This window comes from Syngnathus leptorhynchus, chromosome 17 (assembly GCF_054491065.1).
Source record: "Syngnathus leptorhynchus isolate UIUO chromosome 17, UIUO_Slep, whole genome shotgun sequence".
In the NCBI taxonomy this organism is placed as follows: domain Eukaryota; kingdom Metazoa; phylum Chordata; class Actinopteri; order Syngnathiformes; family Syngnathidae; genus Syngnathus; species Syngnathus leptorhynchus.
Genome location: NC_141211.1, coordinates 6,851,195 through 6,868,930, shown reverse-complemented (window position 1 = coordinate 6,868,930; position 17,736 = coordinate 6,851,195). Strand labels below are relative to the sequence as shown.

The following is a 17,736-nucleotide window of genomic DNA, read 5'->3' as shown; positions in this document are numbered from 1 at the left end:
CAAAGTGATGCCTTGGCTCAATAAAGGTTGGGAAAGACTTCTGTAAGGCTTCCATTGTAACCTGCTGGTTTTCCCCCTTTTTTTTGCTTGGTCCATCCAATATCCCATCCAACCACTGTAGTGATCCGTTCCAGCTAATAAAATCCATTCTTGTACTTGCAACACAAACTATGCACTCCCTCTTGTCATGGCTGTTAAATATCAGGTTGCACGCTCCATTGGACCATATGTCACTATATCACGACTACTTAGGCCGGTGTGATGCAGGAGCAGCAACGCTGGCGCAGTTTCAGCGCCCAGTTGGCCCCTGCGAGGGAGAGCGCTCGACCAGCAATGCGGATATGGCCGCAACAGCCGTTCAATACGCTATGCACAAATTGGAGGCAGCAATAACTCAATTGCTGTAGCTAATTCACTCACGGCCGTGGGGCATGGCTCCAGAAGAGTTGGATAATGCAGTGAAGGCCCGCGGGGGATTTGTTGCCCCCACAGCCATCTCATTCAATATAGGCCAGGCATCAGTGGGTATTACTCACTGGCTAAACAAGTGGTGCAGACAGCTCAGCCTGCGTTTATGCCCGACTTATTCACTCTTGTGGACAAACTTTTTTTAAAGGGGCACAAAGGTTAAGACTTGATCCATTTGCAACCACTGTGTTAGTAGTTTTCACCTTATAAATGGAGTACAATCGGAGTTCAACCTCCTTTAGCATAACATTCAACAAGGGACACTCACTGGATACTTCACGAGGAACCCCTGAACGTTGTATTATAGATAAATAAAATACAGGGTTATTATGAGGCTAATCTGTATGATGATAATAATAATAATAATAATCCCATTTTATATTTAGGTATTTTTGAGGCTATAATAATAATAATAATAATAATAATAATGGCAATATATATGTCCTAATTTCTGTCTTGATATTTTTAGGGTTTGGGCCCATCACTTTTTGCTAAACACAATGAATCAGATTTATGCTTTTAAGACAATGTGTTAGCTGTTACAATAAAAGTGTGATAATAGAGTACGCAGCTGCACTGAACGCTGATATTTATTAGATTATGTACTTCCAGTTCTACCATTTTTACGCCAACTTGCCGTCATCTCATCAGTCAGGGTGTATAATTAAATGTTGAACATTATGTTTCTCCCGGGAGGCGTTGTGTGAAACCAGTAAATCGCTCCCCGTGACCTTTTGTTGGACTGCCGCTCTCGTTGTGAATCCAAGCGGAATGTTGGTGCTCCTAAAAGAGCAACTGCTCATCCTAACGGGAATTTAATGAGGAAAGATGGCTCGGGCCGAACGCACGTGGTGGTGGTGGCGGTGGTGATGAAGTGTTGAGGTCTTATAACATACATCTGAATGTCCCAAAAAAAAAAAACTTCACTTAACTTGCATGCAAACAGTGTTAAACGCTTTTGAATTTCCTTTGGGATCGCTTCCACAATTCAATATTTTTCTTAAGCTTGAAATATGTCGACATATGGAATTTATCACTCAGCTCCACCTTTAAGCCTTGAACAGATATCCAGAGAGTAATGGGCTCATGACTTTTTGCTGCACAGGTTTTCAATTGATGTATTGATTAGCTCCAAAGCGGCGCAATGAGCGCTCTCGTCTCTCTGTGCCCTTTAGGCCGCAAAGAAACTTTAGGCCGCAAAGAAACTGAGCTTATTTCTATAATATTGACTTTTTACATCCGCTTGTAATTTCTTATCAGTGTAGAATTTCCAGTTAAATTAACCTGGTTGGTTTTTCCGATTCTTCCACGGATATACGTGTTTATTTATTTACAGTTATTATCAAATTGTGAAAAAACATAATGTGATGCCAATTTGTAAAATGGTCCCATGTTTTCTATTTTGAATGGGATTTTGCTATTTGTTGTGAAAGTAAGCAGAGCTTATATGAATTTGGCAGCTAACCTGGAAAATCACATTGCTTTAATATGTTGTGCTTATGTACTATAAGCTAAAAGGAGGTCAAGTTTCTTTCAGGTCCAGATTTCCTTCTCGATCCAAGGGAACCAAATGTTAATAGCACATTTGCTCACTCACTGAGTTCACAGATGTCAAATGTTTCAACTTTGGCATTTTATCTGTTTAATGCCATTTCTATGGCTGCTTTTGCAATTTGTTTCGAGAAATCATTGGTTAATTTAACACAACTTCCTCTACAGTTGGATTAATATCGACCTCACGTAATATTGTTACATTCTCAACATAGCGTCCATTTAAACGTTAACTCATGATTTTACATTTGCTTGACAAGACCCAATAACATTACACACTCATTTGTTTTCAATAATATGGTTGCGCAGTATGTATTCAATGAATCAATGTATTTTTCCCATTGAATTTCGTCCTCCCTGCCTTTTCCTGTCCGTAACACTTGTGTGCTCCTTCCCAGATGTCCTGAAGGATACTTTGGCCCGCGATGCTCAAAGACTGAACCTCTGCGGTTGCACATGCCCAATCCTTTCAAAAGTATGTTCACTTGATATGAGCAGCTGAGAACAGAGACACAGTTGTCACTGGATTACCTCTGTGGACTCCCGCCGAAACACCCTCGCTACTGCTCCGCGCACCCACCAACACCCCGGTCCTCTCTTCTTCTGTCTCCTCTCCCCCTCCCCTTCCTCTCAGGTCAACGCGCACTGGGCCGCGCACAGTGGTGTCACCCATGGGAACGCTCGGGCTCTGCTGTCCATTAGTTGAGCTTGTTGGTCTAATTTTCTGCTTTTCTCCCTCTCTCTCTCTCTCTCTCCCCCCCTTCCCCCTCCCCTCCCTTCCACACCCTTCTTCTTGCGCACTCTCGCTCATCCACCACCCTTCCTCCTCCTCTTCCTCCCTCTTTTTGTGGCTTTCAGGTGTCCAAATGACTTTACTGGTGATCGGTGTCAAACCTACGTTATGGCACGTTTCTACCGTATGTCAACTTCCTCTTCTGTCAGACTCCCCTCGAGTCACACGTGCATGTGTAGACTAGACAGTAGTCTCCAACGTCCGTCCAGACCCATAGATAAGCAGGCCCTCATATTGTGTGTTGCGCATGTCGTGTCCTGCATGTGTGTTTTAGAATAAGCACCATCGCTGTCTGTTTATTGGTTGCCGATGTTTAGGCGGAGGCTGTCGTGAAAACCACTAAAACAATATGCTTTTGGTCCAGCTACTAATAATGCTTGCATTCCTAAAGTGGCAATGCATGTTTATCCCGCGTTTCCACCAAGCGGTTCAGTTCAGTGTTTCTCCATTTGGGGTCATTTGTTAGACTTACCGCAATGTGTTGTTTAATAGACATTAAAAAAAAAAAAATCTTACAAGAACAGAAATGAATTGGAAAGTCACAACATCATATCTTCTTCCTTCACCACTGGCGGAGCTAGGATTTTTTTTTCCTTGGGGGGGGGACTCTGGGAGAGGAGGCAAGAATATCTCAGGGGGTCCGCAAATCAAAACAAAAATTTGACGAAACCACAGAATCTTTAAAAAATGCTGACGATGGTCCATTGCATGTTTCCTACAGAGGGATGCTGGAAATGTGGAAAAAAGGTTCCCAGGAAAATTGTTTGGCCTCCTACTGGGGTCCAAGCATATTTAACTTGGGGTGTCAATGCCCTTGTGACCCCCCCCCTTAGCTCCGCCAGTGTTTATACCGCCATATTTCATACTGTATATCAGTGATGGACTCAAAAAAACAGAGTCACTGGCAACCAGAAATACAAACTTGAATGAAGCGTTCTTCCTGAACTTGACTGAACTGTACTGCTTGGTTAGAAATGTGTTTTGTGGATATTTTTTTTCATCTAATTTACAGCTGATAAAATGGAAAGTCAGGTCAGGCTGACCAACTGAGCTTTGAAAACACAAAACACTTGTGGGGAATCAAAAGGCAATCTAGCGTCCCCTGTTGTACTCAATACAGTCATTCTAAAGTTATTCGAACATGCACAGTAAATTATAGGACAACCAATTTCCATGAAACGTTGTCGAGGTGGTTGCAAGGCATTTTGGTGATTTCTATCAAGGCTGATTCTGTCATGGCTCCTCCACATTTTGGACGTTTAAAATATTTGGTAGGATGTGACTGTCCAAGGTGGACCTGCTTATCCGTCAAAGTCATCATCCCCGTTTGTTGTTGCTCTAAAGCGACCATTCGTTTTGGCTTACTTGTGCATTGTTGAACTCATGTTGGCTCATAGTTGTTCTTCCCCGCGTTCGTTCCTGTCCTATGCTAAATGTTACGTGCTCTGCTTGATGTGCAGAAGAAAACGTGGTGTGTGGGAGAATTCAGCTCTGCATTCAATTTAACTTTGCTGCAGCTGTGCGACGGTATCAAGGACAGAATTTATCTCTGGTTCTCATCCAGCTGCATGAGCGCATACCAGGCTTGAGCAACATTTTTTTCCAGCTAGAGACCCCTTTTTGAAAATGTGATCTAATCAAGTGTTAATATCGTGAAAGAAAAAAACTTTGTATAATCGATATATTTGAAAGATGACTATTAACCTGTGGTTCTTCAAACATGCTGATGCACACTAAAAATCCAGTTCTTGGAAAGTCACATTCAAACATGATGGATGTAACGATTAGCCTTCCAAGTGAACTTTAAGACACTGTTGATATCCCACATTCTCCACTCTCAATTATGACAATAAATCACGTTTTCTCTCGGCGAGCGCGCAGCCAGCCAACAGGCGCATTCATTCGACACTTAAAGACCTGCTTCCTGCAGAGGCGCCACCCATCCTCAGGAGATGGTGTTAGCTCTTAGTAGAGCAGGAGGATGGCTTCTGCTCCTCTTGGCTTAACAAGAGCGTGTTGTTCTAAGAACAACTGGGACCTGCTCTAACACAAAATTAAGCGAGTGAGCTGCCAGAAATATGAACTCGGTTGGTTGGTGTAATTATTCCCATTGACGGTGATCGTTTCAATTTTGCGACTAAAAAGAACTAGTTTCAACCTGCCTCACGTTGGGAAACACAAAAACGTGTTGTGCTTTTGACTATGTTGAAAAATGGCGGCGCCGGCGAGTAATCTTTTTGGAAAAGTCAACATTTGTTACATAACTTAAACGATTAGATTGTAAAGATTCCAAATGATCAGATCTTATTTGTGTTTTGTGTGTTGCATGCTGTCTGCGCAATGCCCCCATCGTTTAATGTTGCTAACAATGTCTGACGGTTACTAAATCAAATAAGTGTTCACTTGATTGTGTCTGTTTGCCCCACTATATGTAAGGAGGTGACTCTTTCATAATCTGCTCTTTTGTTTCTCTTTTTTTGTTTGTTTGTTGTTTTCTCTTCCAACTGTCAACCTTTCTGCCACGGCAGATCATCTTGGGATTGAATTTATGGGTATGGAACAATCCATTTTGATTCTCAGTCCTGCATAGATACTAAAAACAAACAAAAAAAAAATCATTTTGACATGCATCCGTTCCATCTTTGGCGTGACCTGTGAATCATAACGTCCCCTCGATTAACCAATCGACCCCCCCCCCCTTCCCTCAGTGACACGTATTGTCACCGTTAAGTGTAAAAACCCTGCAAATGATTCTCCATCAAACATGATTAACATGGATGTCATCACCTGCACCTCTCGTACATGTGCATCGAGTCGACCGTCGGACTCGTATCGGCGCCTATTCCTTCTTTTTGTTTCCTCATTCCATCGTTAACAAGCATGATACATCATGTTTGTAGCTGCCAGATGCCTTCCAGCTCTCGCCTGCATTCTCTTTGCATATGCCTTCCTCTTTTATTACTTCTAGAGATTTAGTACCTCAGTCTTGCCTCACTCAGTCATAAGTAGAGCTGAAATTTGCTTATGAAGTATAGGAAGTCTGCCCTTTTTGATTTATCTTTCAAGGAGTGGTTGTTGATATGAGCATGCAGCGCTATATTTAGAGCCTACGGTCATGATTTGCTTCTGTTTGCTGCTATTTCCGTCCTCCGTTTGACAGCTCTCATTTTCATCAAGCTTTTCCAGAAAAGTACTTCAGTGGTTTGAGGGTGAAATCAACACTAGTGAGTGAATTTACAAAGCGTGAGCCTGTGTTCTCATGGGAATTGAGCAGGAAATGACACGTACAAAAAAATTGTATCACATTTAAACTGGGCTAGTTGCAACAATATAAGCGTCACCAGCGCTAATCGCTATTGTGACAGTGTGAAAAATGGTGAGTGAGTGAGTGAGTGAGTGAGTGAGTGAGTGAGTGAGTGGGTGAGTGAGTGAGTGAGTGAGTGAGTGAGTGAGTGAGTGAGTGAGTGAGTGAGTGAGTGAGTGAGTGAGTGAGTGAGTGAGTGAGTGAGTGAGTGAGTGAGTGAGTGAGTGAGTGAGTGAGTGAGTGAGTGAGTGAGTGAGTGAGTGAGACAGAGAGCATGAGAGAGCATGAGAGAGCATGAGAGAGCATGAGAGACAGAGAGACAGAGAGACAGAGAGACAGAGAGCCAGAGAGCCAGAGAGCCAGAGAGAGCATGAGAGAGCATGAGAGAGCATGAGAGCATGAGAGAGCATGAGAGAGAATGAGAGAGAATGAGAGAGAATGAGAGAGCGAGTGAGTGACTGAGTGACTGAGTGAATTCAAAATAATTTTCATCGAGAGCACTCAAAAGTGCTTCACATAGTTATAAACAAACACGCTAATGTCCAAAACATAAATTGGCCTTATGACGTCAATTGGCTTGAAAACATCTATAGGAATTGCACAAATGTAACATGTTTATTACATTATTTATCCTTCCCCCAGAGGAGGGAGTGAAGTCTAACCCTTAAACTCACGCAAACGCTTCTCTGGAAGAGCTCCTAAGTTTTAATGTTGTCTTTGTGATGATGTAACACGTCAATAGGGTCAGTAAGAAGTATTCTAAAGTTCGTACTGTAGATATGCGGTGTAGAAAAAGGTGGTGAGTGTCTTCTAGCTCTCTGATCTGTGTGTTTTGATTGCGTGCTGTGTTACAGAGGCAGAAGAACTCTACCAGAAGAGAGTCCTGACAATCACGGGCATTTGTGTGGCTCTATTGGTGGTGGGCATAGTTTGTGTGGTTGCCTACTGTAAAACCAAGTAAGTTATCCTCTCAAATGCAACGCAAACCAAAAAGTCTCAACTTCCGTATATAGTGAGATAAGTGACCAAGACTTTCACTACAGGAAACAAAGAAAGAAGATGCACAATCATATGAGACAGAACATGTGTCCAGAACACCCCAATCGGAACCTCGCTAATGGACCCAATCACCCAGGACCAGGACCAGAGGAAATCCCCATGGTAGATGTGAGTTTCTGGACAATTGTCTCTTCAGTTTAATGTTTCATCTTTTTATCAGGCAGGGAAGAATATTTGGATCCCAACTTTTTAAAACTTTTCATTCCAATGAAAATTTTATTTGAAATTCATGGTGAATTTGATGAAAATATAAAATGATAATAATATAAAATAATGTAAAATAATAAAAATACAGCATTTGCAGATGTGAGTTTCTACATTTGCTTCTAGGTGGTTCAAAATAAAACATTCTAATCTCATGAGAAGCCCATTTGGTTTTCCTCTGCAGCTCCTTTTTAGAATGCAAGTGAACATGCAAAGTGCATGTTACAATCATGCACGTATTTAATTCAACTTTATTTTGACCCAGTACATATCAAAGAACGTCCCAGCAACTGAACGAGTCATACGGCCTGCCACAGAAGGATCCTTCCCCGCCAGCCACACCTCTTCCAGATCTCACAATTCCTCCACACGCGCCCATTCATCAACTCACAGGTGAGCCCGTCATCGTGTGTAACAATCGCAAAAGGGCTCTTGACTTGTGCCTGACACCATTTGCGTTCTTTCAGACCCGAGGAACGGACGTGGAGCCTGGAACATTCGGACAGTGTCCTCTCTGACTCACCGGGGATGATGTCATCATCAGTGGGGACCAGTAAATGCAGCAGCCCCGCATGCATGGAGGCACGGGCCCGGCGGGCTGCACACTGCGCTTATAATGACCCGCATCGGCCGGCCCTCCAATATGGGGACTCCTTTGACTCCCTGGGAGACTCTCCACATAGCGACAGGTGGGACTGACACCCCCGGCCGGGGCTTGTTTTTGAGAGTGAAGAATGAAAAATATGTCACATGGTAATAATGTGCTTAGTCATTTCAAAAGTGTGACTTTTCCTTCTGGGTTACCGAACATCTCTCAAACAAAACACAGCAGCATCGAAAACAAGTGTCCTTATAAATGGTTGTCATCTACACTGACAAGTTATGTCTTGCATTTTGTGTGTTTGTCAACGGAACCGGCCTACATCAAGTATGTGTGCATGAATCGGGCCTCGGATAGCTATGCGCAACCCTGGTTACATAACCGACATCCCCTTAGAGTCCAGTAACAAATAACATGGGCCTCGTCCGTTATGGCAACAGCTTCTGCATCAGCAAAATCAGCACTACTGTGAAAATCTCTCAGGCTCACTTGGCCTTAGTGTATAAAGCTTCCTAAAGGCTCGTCACGCTTCAAAGATCCACTGCGATGCGCCATCAGCGAAATGCAACTTCTGCCAAGTTGTCGTTCAAATGTGTTGTGTGGGCGTATTGGTGGAGCGTAAGATGAGGTAGACCTGCATCTGTCAAGATCCAATGGAAGAGCTGGAGATATATACCTCACTCATACTTTCCACAAAGAAGTGGACCAATATCTAAAAACTAAAATCCATCTGCAATCCATCAGCATCACTCAAAATATATATTGAAAGACTTGATGAAAAAAAAAGAAGTGGGCCTTTAATGGACCCTTGGGGAACACCCGAGGATGATGGTGATCATGATGTTAACACAGCTGGATCACAGCTGTGTTATGCAACTCAAAGAGCTCTCAATTAGCCAACGACACATTTTGTCTGCGAGAGCATTCACAGAGAAACCATGCTGGTTTTTTGTTTTTTTCTACGAGCTGACTTTGGGTGAGAGACTGTACACCTCGGACTAAGTGCCTGACAAACACAGACAGAAAAAACCTTTACCCCGTACGAGCGATATCGTCTTCAATTGTTTTGAATTCATTATGCTGACTGTAATTCCCCTCGAGGGCAAATTCAATTCATTGCAGGGCCTTGCCGGGCTTCCACTCTCATGCAAAGATAAAGTTGCTTTCTCTTCTTCCCTCCCAACAGATATGTGTCAGCCCTAACGACACCAGCCCGCCTCTCGCCAGTGGATTTCCATTACTCATTGCCCCCGCAGGTGCCTACCTTCCAGATCACTTCGTCCAACGCCAGCCACGCCATGTCCCTCCCTCCCGCTGTCCACAACCCGTACCCTCTGGAAGACAACCAGCCTCTGCTGCGCCGCTACCAAGTGCCCCTCCACGACGCCCAGTGCCAGGAGGCCTACCGGCAGCAGCGGCGCACCTATCCCAACGACAGCAGGGGCAGCCTGCCCTCCAGCCCCTACCGGCTGGCGGACGACGAAGACTATGAGACCACCCAGGAGTATCTCTCCTCGAGGGAGCAACCAAAGAGAAGCGGGTCGGGCGCACCCGATAGCCGGCGCTGGCGGAGATCCAGACTGAACGGCCACGTGGCCCCGCGTGGATACGAGGCCTCCCGGGACTACGGCTCCCGGAGCTGTCTAACGGGAAGCGAGTCGGAGGAGGACGGCGAAAGCACGCCATTCCTAAGTATGCAGAACATGAACGCTGAGCCCTCCACCATCTACAGGCCGGTGGACAGTCGGACTCCTCAGTCGTCGGGGCGGCATAGTGGGCATGGCAACATGCAAACGAGACTTACGCACTCCCGCTCCAAACCGGACACGACACCCCATTAGAGAGTGACCATGAACCAACAAAAAAGTCAATATAGTATAGACCTGCATCTATAAGAAATATTTTTATTTTATATAACTGACAGATATTCTAAACAAATGAAATATTTATTTTCATTTTAGCAAAAGTTGTCTACTAGTTAACAGCAAAGACTTTTTTATAGGGAAAACTCTATTTATATGTACATTTTGATTTACAGCATAAAAAGATGTGCCAGTTTTTTCACAACGTCAAAAAGAAAAAAAAAATAGAGTAATATTGTGGTGCCTTTTGCTGTTTGCCGACGCCAGAGGGCCAGTGGAGGTTTTTGTAGCCTTTCTTATACGGACGCCTCATTTTTTATACACATTAATCTTTTCATTTCTTTTCTTTCTCTGGATAAAATTGATTTCCAAGTCGCATCCTTTGAGGAGTCGCACCCCACTGGAACGTCCTTCCATATCACGCAATATAAACCACTTTCAAGTGTATGTTTACATCACCTGTAGGTTTTTGGTTTTATTTGGGATCAAATCGAATGCCTGGTTCGTGAATACCACGTAGACTTTTTTTGCCATCTGGTTTATGTGTGTGTGTGTGTGTGTGAGTGTATATGTGTGTGTGTAGCGAGTGTGTGTGCGCATGTCACCCTGCTTGCATGTATCGATAGATTTGGAATGATTGTTAGTGCGGCGGCATCGACCCTGAGGGTTTGCCGGTGCGTATCAGAACTACACAGAACCATCGCTATATTACGACTATGCCCCCCCCGCCCCTCCCTTCCCTGGCCCCGCCCCCTAGCACCACTGAGTAGGCGCAGGTGAAGCTGCGGTAGGTTATGCAGGTTATGCAGGTCATTGCTTGATGTGTTTACAGATATTCTTTGCACCCCTCGCCCAGTCTGTCCCATTAAGCCCTCACCCCCACCCCACCCACCTTTTTCTGCAGGCTCCCCTCATTTTAGCCTTTTTACGAGCCTCACAAATACTGAGCCGCTTGGCACAGGGTGACCCCTGCCATCGGAGGTGGTGGGTAAAACAAAAAGATTGCATCTGTTTTCACTCAACTCTTACCCCCCCCCCCTTTCCTTAAAATCCCATACTTCATCATCCTTCTGTGTCCATTCTGGTTTTTGTGGTCTCTGTTAGAGGCCACACAGTGTCTCAGGATTTCCACACACACTCCCCTTCCACGCCATCATGCACTCGTATCCTAAACATCAAGTCAAGTAAGAGGAAAACAAACAAGATGACGCAAGTGGAATAGCTGTGAAAAGGGATCATACAATGCAAAAATATGCAAACTTTCTATTTTGCTGTTTGATGACATCATTTTCTAAGAGGTGACCGTGCGATGTGTGCGTGATGCCTGTAGTGTAGAATGAAACATGATATCCAGTCAATGCATATTTAACACAGTTATTTTTTTTTTGTAAAAAAAAAAAGAAAAAAAAAAGCCATCTAGCGAGTTTCTTGTGCGCATACTTATTTTATCACTCAATTTAGAGCGCTTCAGTCTTACATGCACATTTCCAGTAAGGTCAAGTAGCATTCAAATAGTGTCTCCGATAGTACTGTGCACCTACCGCTTTGTCTTATTGACAGATTTAGTCAGATCAAAGTCAGCCTGATGCAAGGAAATACATTCAAGCCCCCCAGAAAAATTCTGAAATGTTTTGTCATTGTTGGAATGTTGCTATTTAGCATTCAAAAGAGATGCGTACAATTGATCTGCACTTCGAATGGATAGTAAGTGGTAATTGCACAGTGGTCTCTTTTTTTTATTATTGGGAATGATCTTTGGTCACATGTCACTTGCAGGTAATTTCACTTTTCCTTGAAGCCTCCTCTAACGTAAATTCTGTGATTCCCCTCACTTTGGCAAATCTCACCATGTTGAGGTCCTACCTGGCATGCCCTCCTCCAGTCTCCTCTCTTTTTATTTTAAGACCCACTTCCACCTGACCTCGCACCGTCCCCCCACCCCCAGGCTTGAAACTCTTTTCCTCTGCATGTCCTTGTGGTCAAGGTTAGATGGGTGCATGGTTTTAAAAAAAGGAGAAAAAAAAGAAAAGCAGCGGACAAATCTATTCCAGTCAGTGAAAGTGTATTTCATTTAACATTCAGCAATAAAAATACAGACCCCAACCCTTGACCCCCCCCCCCCCCTCACCCCCCACCCCTACATATGTCATTCCTGGAATATGCTAGAAATAAAAGAAACAATGCGAGATTGTCATAGATTGTAAAATAAAATGAAAAATGATTCCACCTGTTCATATGAGGAAAATAAATCTTTATTCATATCATTTTTATGATGTACTCATTTCTGCAGAAGTGTTTGCTCTGCATCTTGATTTATTTCCTTGTTTGAATGCACATAATCATATGAATGTGTACAAAATTACATTTTGGGAGCATATGGTGATTCATGAAAAGATATTGAGACTTAAGATACTAAAATATTGCTCCAAATGATGTGCATAGAACGCCTATGTTATTGCATTAAGTCGTAGCATGAAGTAAGTCTGATGCACCAAATGTACAATCTTTCACAAAGTTCAAAATAAGCAAAAGGCCAGTCTAGTTAGCAGCAAGTGGGAAGTTCAGTAAAAATGTAACTTCAACAAAACCTGACAGAAGTCAAATCATGTAAATGTATAACACGCCCTAAGAGAGTTGGGTGGGGGGGGCACACGAAGGACTCCTTAAGATATTTACAGACTAAGTGGAGGTAGGTGGACATAAGAAGTGCAGTACCACTTGTTGCTGCAATACCACATGCATGCGCTTGGTGTCGCTGTTTTACAGCAGTACTATTCAAACCTGTCGGAGCAAAGCGGACACGTTTAAATACATGAAACATCTTCTGATGTGTATAATCATTTCCGACGACAAGTAAGGGTTTAGAATCATTCTGGATACTATTTACCTTGGTTGCATTTTTACTAACTCAACCAAGTTCTTAAAACGTAACTAAAATGTGGACAGGAAGTAAGAATGTGCAGCGCAACGTTCACCTGCAAGCACCTGACAGGTTTGTGTTGATCAATTAGTGTTTGGTACTGTGGTGCACGCCAACGTTCCGGTTAGGTATTGAGGCAAGCTAATAAAGGTGAAGGTTCATGTCCAAATGTCCAAAACCTTTGAATGCTCATGTCCAATATTGCACAATTTTTCGATGCGTTTTGCACAACCTGCAGGAGCTGAACGACAAAATTCGAGAGGACTGTGCAGGTAAAATTGACCTTTTTTTTTTCATTCATGGTGGAACAAGAACTTGAATTAACCTTAACCTTTGAATGTTATATTAATTTTTACATATTTGTTGCCATAATTTGCTTGTATTATTGGACACCTGACATGCTTTAGTGGTAGTTTGAAAGTGGCCAAAGTAAGTCTAACACAATGAGTTAGTATGTTCACTGCAGGTATAGTATTTCAAATGAAAGCAGACTACAAACATAAATGCAATTTTATTATATAAAGAACTTCCTTAATGTGATTTTTTTTTTAATACAAAGCACTATGAGTCCCCAGCACCACTGAATTCCTTAATGCTAAAGCACAACCATGTGATTTTATTTTTTTTTTTTTCCACGATTGACCTGTCTATATCTAGCATAAATCTCAGCAGTCATACAGGCGATGGGGAGAATAAAGTAAAATCACAAACAAAAAACGGCAGTACACATTTGAATTTTCATATCAGTTTTTTGATGCATTCAGACGACCTGCTTCAGGAGATTGGCCTGCGTGTCTTGCATAGCGGCTGCTTCCTTTGGTTGTGTTTTGGACACTCTCCCAGAGCCCCTGTGTTGAAAGCAGACAAATGTTGTTGTTTTTTTTTTATTCATTCTGCATCTCTAATTTATTTTTGCTTAACAGGACTTGACAGTTTACCTGTCTTCCACATCTTGTATCGTGTCAGGAAGTGGCGACCCGAGCGTTTCCGGGAGGAACATGGCAGCCACTCCACTGATGATGGGAGCTCCTCCGTAGATCAAACCCGGCAGCCAAGGTAAGTAGTCACCGCTCAGGAGCACCATGGGGGCCACCATGGCTCCCACGCGAGCCGTCATCGAAACCCAGCCCATTCCATTCTGACTGAGGTGCAAAGTTAACATCTATAGAAAGTGCTTGGATGGACAGTATAATTTTTGAATTTTTTTTAAAAAGATATAATTATCGTGCAAACACATCTGGCACTGAACTTGTCAGTACAACACCGATTAACTTTGGTGGGTCTACATGACCTATTTTTTATCATGATTTAGGTCACAGACTGCGGTTAATCTTTAACATCACTTGACCTCTAACCTTTAGTCCTGGACACACACATAATAAGTGCAATGTCTGTCGCTGGAGATTGCAAATCATTTCCATTCATCCGTTTTCTAAGAAGGCCTATTTTTCAGTGTCGTCAGTTTCCAGCACATGCGCTAAAAACAAGAAATGATTTGACGCTCCTCTTAACACCTTTGGTTAATTGCAAGGCTTCTAACAAGTTAGTGAGTACCCGCAGAATAACTTGCAAAGTCAATTCGGAGCTCTTTTACTTTCAGGATAGGACATAATGTCTTTTGAGGCATTATGTAATCATTTAGAGTGGCTTGTCAGTCTGATTATGCCGCTCAAATAGTCAAGGAGAAAAGAGCTCAGCCGAGGTTCTGATTGCCTTAATGAGCTTATGTTCCTGCATACATGTTCAACAACATAAATATCATTATTTTTTCAGCAAACTAGCTTTTGACTCACCGAATAATGGTAGGGAAGAGCTCTCCAGAGTATAGGTAACAACAATTGAAGGAGGCAGCGAGACAGCCTTTCCCCATAACCGCCAGAGAGGTGCGCAGCATCTGATGCTCTGTGGATGAGTGCAATAAAAGGCATCATCTGCTTGTGAAGTCATAATTTTCCATTCTACTCAGCAACCAGCAGAGGGCACACTTAAATCATCACTCATACCTGAAAGAGAATTATTTTAGTTGGAAGGTATCATGAGGTTTGAATCTAAGGCGCCTCCTTAATGATAACGTTTTATATCCATGCAACTTGTAAAATTTTTTTTTTGTCATACCTTGAGGTACCATGAGGTTGATCAGTATTGTGACTCCAGCAATGATAAGCGCGCCACTTTGGGATGGACGGCGTCCGATAAAACTCATGGTCAGACCTATGACCACTTTAGCGGGGATGTCCACAGCTCCAAAGATGACTTGGATTAAGTAGAAGTCCACCCCAAACTTCTGGAGGTCCATGGCTAGCCCATAGTAGGCAAAGCTTGTTGATAGCCTACGGAAGAAAGAACAAATAATATTTGAATGTATCAGAAAGTGCTAAGAATGAATGAATTCTTTGCTTACCAGACAGCACCGAGGCAGATTGTCATCGAGCGCATGGTGGGAGTACGGAACAGATCTATGACAGTGTAGGAGCCTTGGGAGCATGACATCTCTTTCTTCATAGACTCTTGCACCATCTTCACGCAAAAAAGACAAAGTTATCCTCAATCGATTTCGATTTTAAAACGGTTATGTTGGGAACATAAATAATTGTCACCTACGCTAATGTCAATTTTGTCGCCCTCCTTATGACGTCCATTAATTTTAGCGACGCTTTTAAGGTTCTTGATGGCTTTGTCGTAGTTTTGGCTCAGGACCAACCATCTTGAAGATTCATGAAACCACCTGCATTGTTTACAGTCCAACGACGATTTTAAGCAAACAGAGGAGCCATGTTAAAAAATCTACCTTCACAAAAATACCTCTTCTGTTTTGATTGACACGCTCACAGAAAGTTTATTTATTTAAAAAAAAAAAATTGTGCCTGATGTTATTCTTAATCTTTGCAGGATGTTCATCAACTCAACTTTGAACCTCTCACCATGAGTAGATGAAGAAGATGTAGAAAGGTGAAGACACCGCCAAGGTCAACCACCTCCAGTCCCGAATGAAGTAAGCGATAGCTGCCTGGAGTAACTGTCCCACCGTGTAACAGTAACCTGTGATGGTGCCCACTCCGGTCCGAACACGGGTCGGGATCCACTCCACGACTTTTTTCAAAGAAAAAAAAAAAATTCATCTGTTTAATATGCAGCATGCTCATTTGGCTTTTATTTTCCTCCCTAGTCAAACTGAGTCACTTACTGAGCGAGAAGGTGTTTAGGCCTATGCCGGACAGAGCCATTCCGCAACCGAAGCGGCACAGGCAGAAGATGGGGAAGGATGTGGAGAAAGCCGCACCCGTCCCGGCCACTGCCATCAGCAGGTGGGAAATGATCAATAGGATGCGTCGTCCGAACCTGAGCGCATACAGCAGCGTCACCGTAGCTCACCTTAAACAAAGCTCCACGTTTCGGAGTTTTATTCATCAAACAAATTGGCAGCTGAAATGGATTTTTTTACTTGTCAGCAAGACTTCCCAAGACAATGGATCCCACAAGAACACCTCCCATGTAGACGGTTTGGCCCATTTGCTTCAAAGAGCGCATATCACACACCAAATCCCACTGAACACAATTGAATGAGTTTGAAACATCCACGCTAAGACAAGAAATGGAAGCAGAGAAAAGAAAGCAAGACTTACCTCCGCTATGATTGAGGAGGTCATGCCAGTCATATTGTAAGACCAACCATCAGTGCATTCCTGGAGGCTATTATCGTCCAATTCTTCCTGGTATTTCAAAGTTGCATTCTTGTCCAGGAGGTGCCACTGTGGCGCAACGTAGCGCCGGCAGCTCTGACGCTTGCCCGTTTGGTCCAAAGGCACAGTGACTGTTAAGATTTCTTGCGGACTGAGCTGTCGCTGAGAGATGTTCGCGTGTGCACTGCAGTAGTGAGGTGGCACGGCCGCCACAAAATTCTGCAGCAGGTTGTGACTGGCCATCAGTAGCACTGGAATACTCAGCAGGGTTACATGCAGGATCTGGAAGCGGCCCGTGCTGCCCACCTGGTCCAGGAGGTCACCAAATGCCATTTTCAAGATTTGTGTGTGTGTGTGTTGTTGTTTTTTTTAAATCTCCACCGGATGGTTAACAGCACCAGTAGGCCTAGTTGTCAAGTTCCAAAAACATTTCTCAGTATGTTTTGGTCATGATCAGTATTGTCTTCAGCATCTGTAAAACAATGGAAGCTCAATCTGTTGCAAACTAGTTAGATCAATGAATCACCAAAATTGTTTTTGTCTTACAACAAAAACAAAATAAGCAGTTGCCTTTTGTATTTTTATTTATTTTTTTACTGCCAAAGGATCAATACTTCAAATGATTAAAAGTACATTGTACTACTTTGCAGCGGATATTAAAAGTCTACACACCCATGTTTTTGTGGTACACGAAAATCAAGACCGTGATAAATAATCAACTTTTTGAGTTTCCACCGTATATGGGAAAGACTTACCTGCAGAACGAGATGAATGATAGTTGTCAGCACATCAACTCAAATCAAATCGTTGAAAAAAGAGCAAAAAATGAAAAGGCAGTAGATCAAGTTGTGCTCGCATGTTAATGCAATTAATCTGCTCTCAAATACCAGTCCTGTGTCTGCACTTTGGATTATTGGAAGTGCTATTGAGCCGGGCCACACGAGGTATTGGTAAACCCGCTCGCTAAACGCAGAGCTTGAATGCAGGCTCTTTGCTGAATAGGATCAAAGTCTGATCGGGCAAGGCAGCAAAAGGGGGCAGATACCTATATTCCGCTCATTTTCCACTCCCCTCATTAGTTTTTTCATGTGTCAAAGTCTTGAAGTGCCTGGATTGTATTGTCAACTTTGCTCCCACCAGTGGAACAAAAAAAACATTCCCCATAATGTGCAGAGCCAAATTACTGTCACCAAAACAAGCCAGTTGGGGGGGGGGGGAAGTACTGATCATCAAACAAAGAGTATGTGTAGAGTACATCTAGTGCCTTTGCAAATTATACTAAGTGTCATCTTGC

At 43.1% G+C, this 17,736-nt stretch overlaps 2 protein-coding genes across 5 annotated transcripts in view; one reads left to right on the top strand and one right to left on the bottom strand.

Annotated features, from left to right (window-relative positions):
- nrg2a (neuregulin 2a) overlaps window positions 1–12,077 on the top strand; it is a 58,872-nt gene extending 46,795 nt beyond the window's left edge. For 2 of the 3 annotated variants that reach the window (XM_085935992.1, XM_085935993.1), the window contains exons 5-10: window positions 2,418–2,494; window positions 6,971–7,073; window positions 7,160–7,283; window positions 7,645–7,772; window positions 7,847–8,068; window positions 9,167–12,077. In XM_085935992.1, the coding sequence (XP_085792118.1) occupies window positions 2,418–2,494; window positions 6,971–7,073; window positions 7,160–7,283; window positions 7,645–7,772; window positions 7,847–8,068; window positions 9,167–9,821 (1,309 nt within the window). In that variant the 3' untranslated portion in view covers window positions 9,822–12,077. Of the gene's footprint in view, window positions 1–2,417; window positions 2,495–2,877; window positions 2,937–5,340; window positions 5,365–6,970; window positions 7,074–7,159; window positions 7,284–7,644; window positions 7,773–7,846; window positions 8,069–9,166 lie in introns of all 3 variants that reach the window. The other variant, XM_085935994.1, reaches the window with a different exon arrangement.
- A 1,177-nt stretch (window positions 12,078–13,254) lies between these two features.
- slc22a6l (solute carrier family 22 member 6, like) lies at window positions 13,255–17,472 on the bottom strand. Of its 2 annotated transcripts, XM_085935995.1 has the most exons (11): window positions 17,198–17,472; window positions 16,386–16,914; window positions 16,205–16,308; window positions 15,947–16,101; window positions 15,684–15,852; window positions 15,364–15,487; window positions 15,164–15,279; window positions 14,878–15,092; window positions 14,556–14,664; window positions 13,701–13,904; window positions 13,255–13,610 (listed from the first exon to the last, which is right to left on the bottom strand). In XM_085935995.1, exons 2-11 carry the CDS (start codon window positions 16,773–16,775, stop codon window positions 13,523–13,525), a joined length of 1,674 nt encoding a protein of 557 aa, XP_085792121.1. In that variant the 5' UTR covers window positions 16,776–16,914; window positions 17,198–17,472; the 3' UTR covers window positions 13,255–13,522. The 2 variants fall into 2 exon arrangements, with proteins under 2 accessions (XP_085792121.1, XP_085792122.1); XM_085935996.1 differs by lacking the exon at window positions 17,198–17,472 and having other exon boundaries at window positions 16,386–17,182.
- Between the last annotated feature and the right edge of the window lie 264 nt (window positions 17,473–17,736).

What these genes read in the sequence shown, in the direction of transcription:
- slc22a6l (XM_085935995.1), bottom strand. Translation starts at nt 16,775, where the DNA reads ATGGCATTTGGTGACCTCCTGGACCAGGTGGGCAGCACGGGCCGCTTC. An exon ending in ATCTTCTTCATCTACTCATG is followed by an intron (nt 15,488 to 15,683) that starts GTGAGAGGTTCA and finishes TAAACAATGCAG; the next exon opens with GTGGTTTCATGAATCTTCAA. An exon ending in CTCTTCCCTACCATTATTCG is followed by an intron (nt 13,905 to 14,555) that starts GTGAGTCAAAAG and finishes TTTGCACCTCAG; the next exon opens with TCAGAATGGAATGGGCTGGG.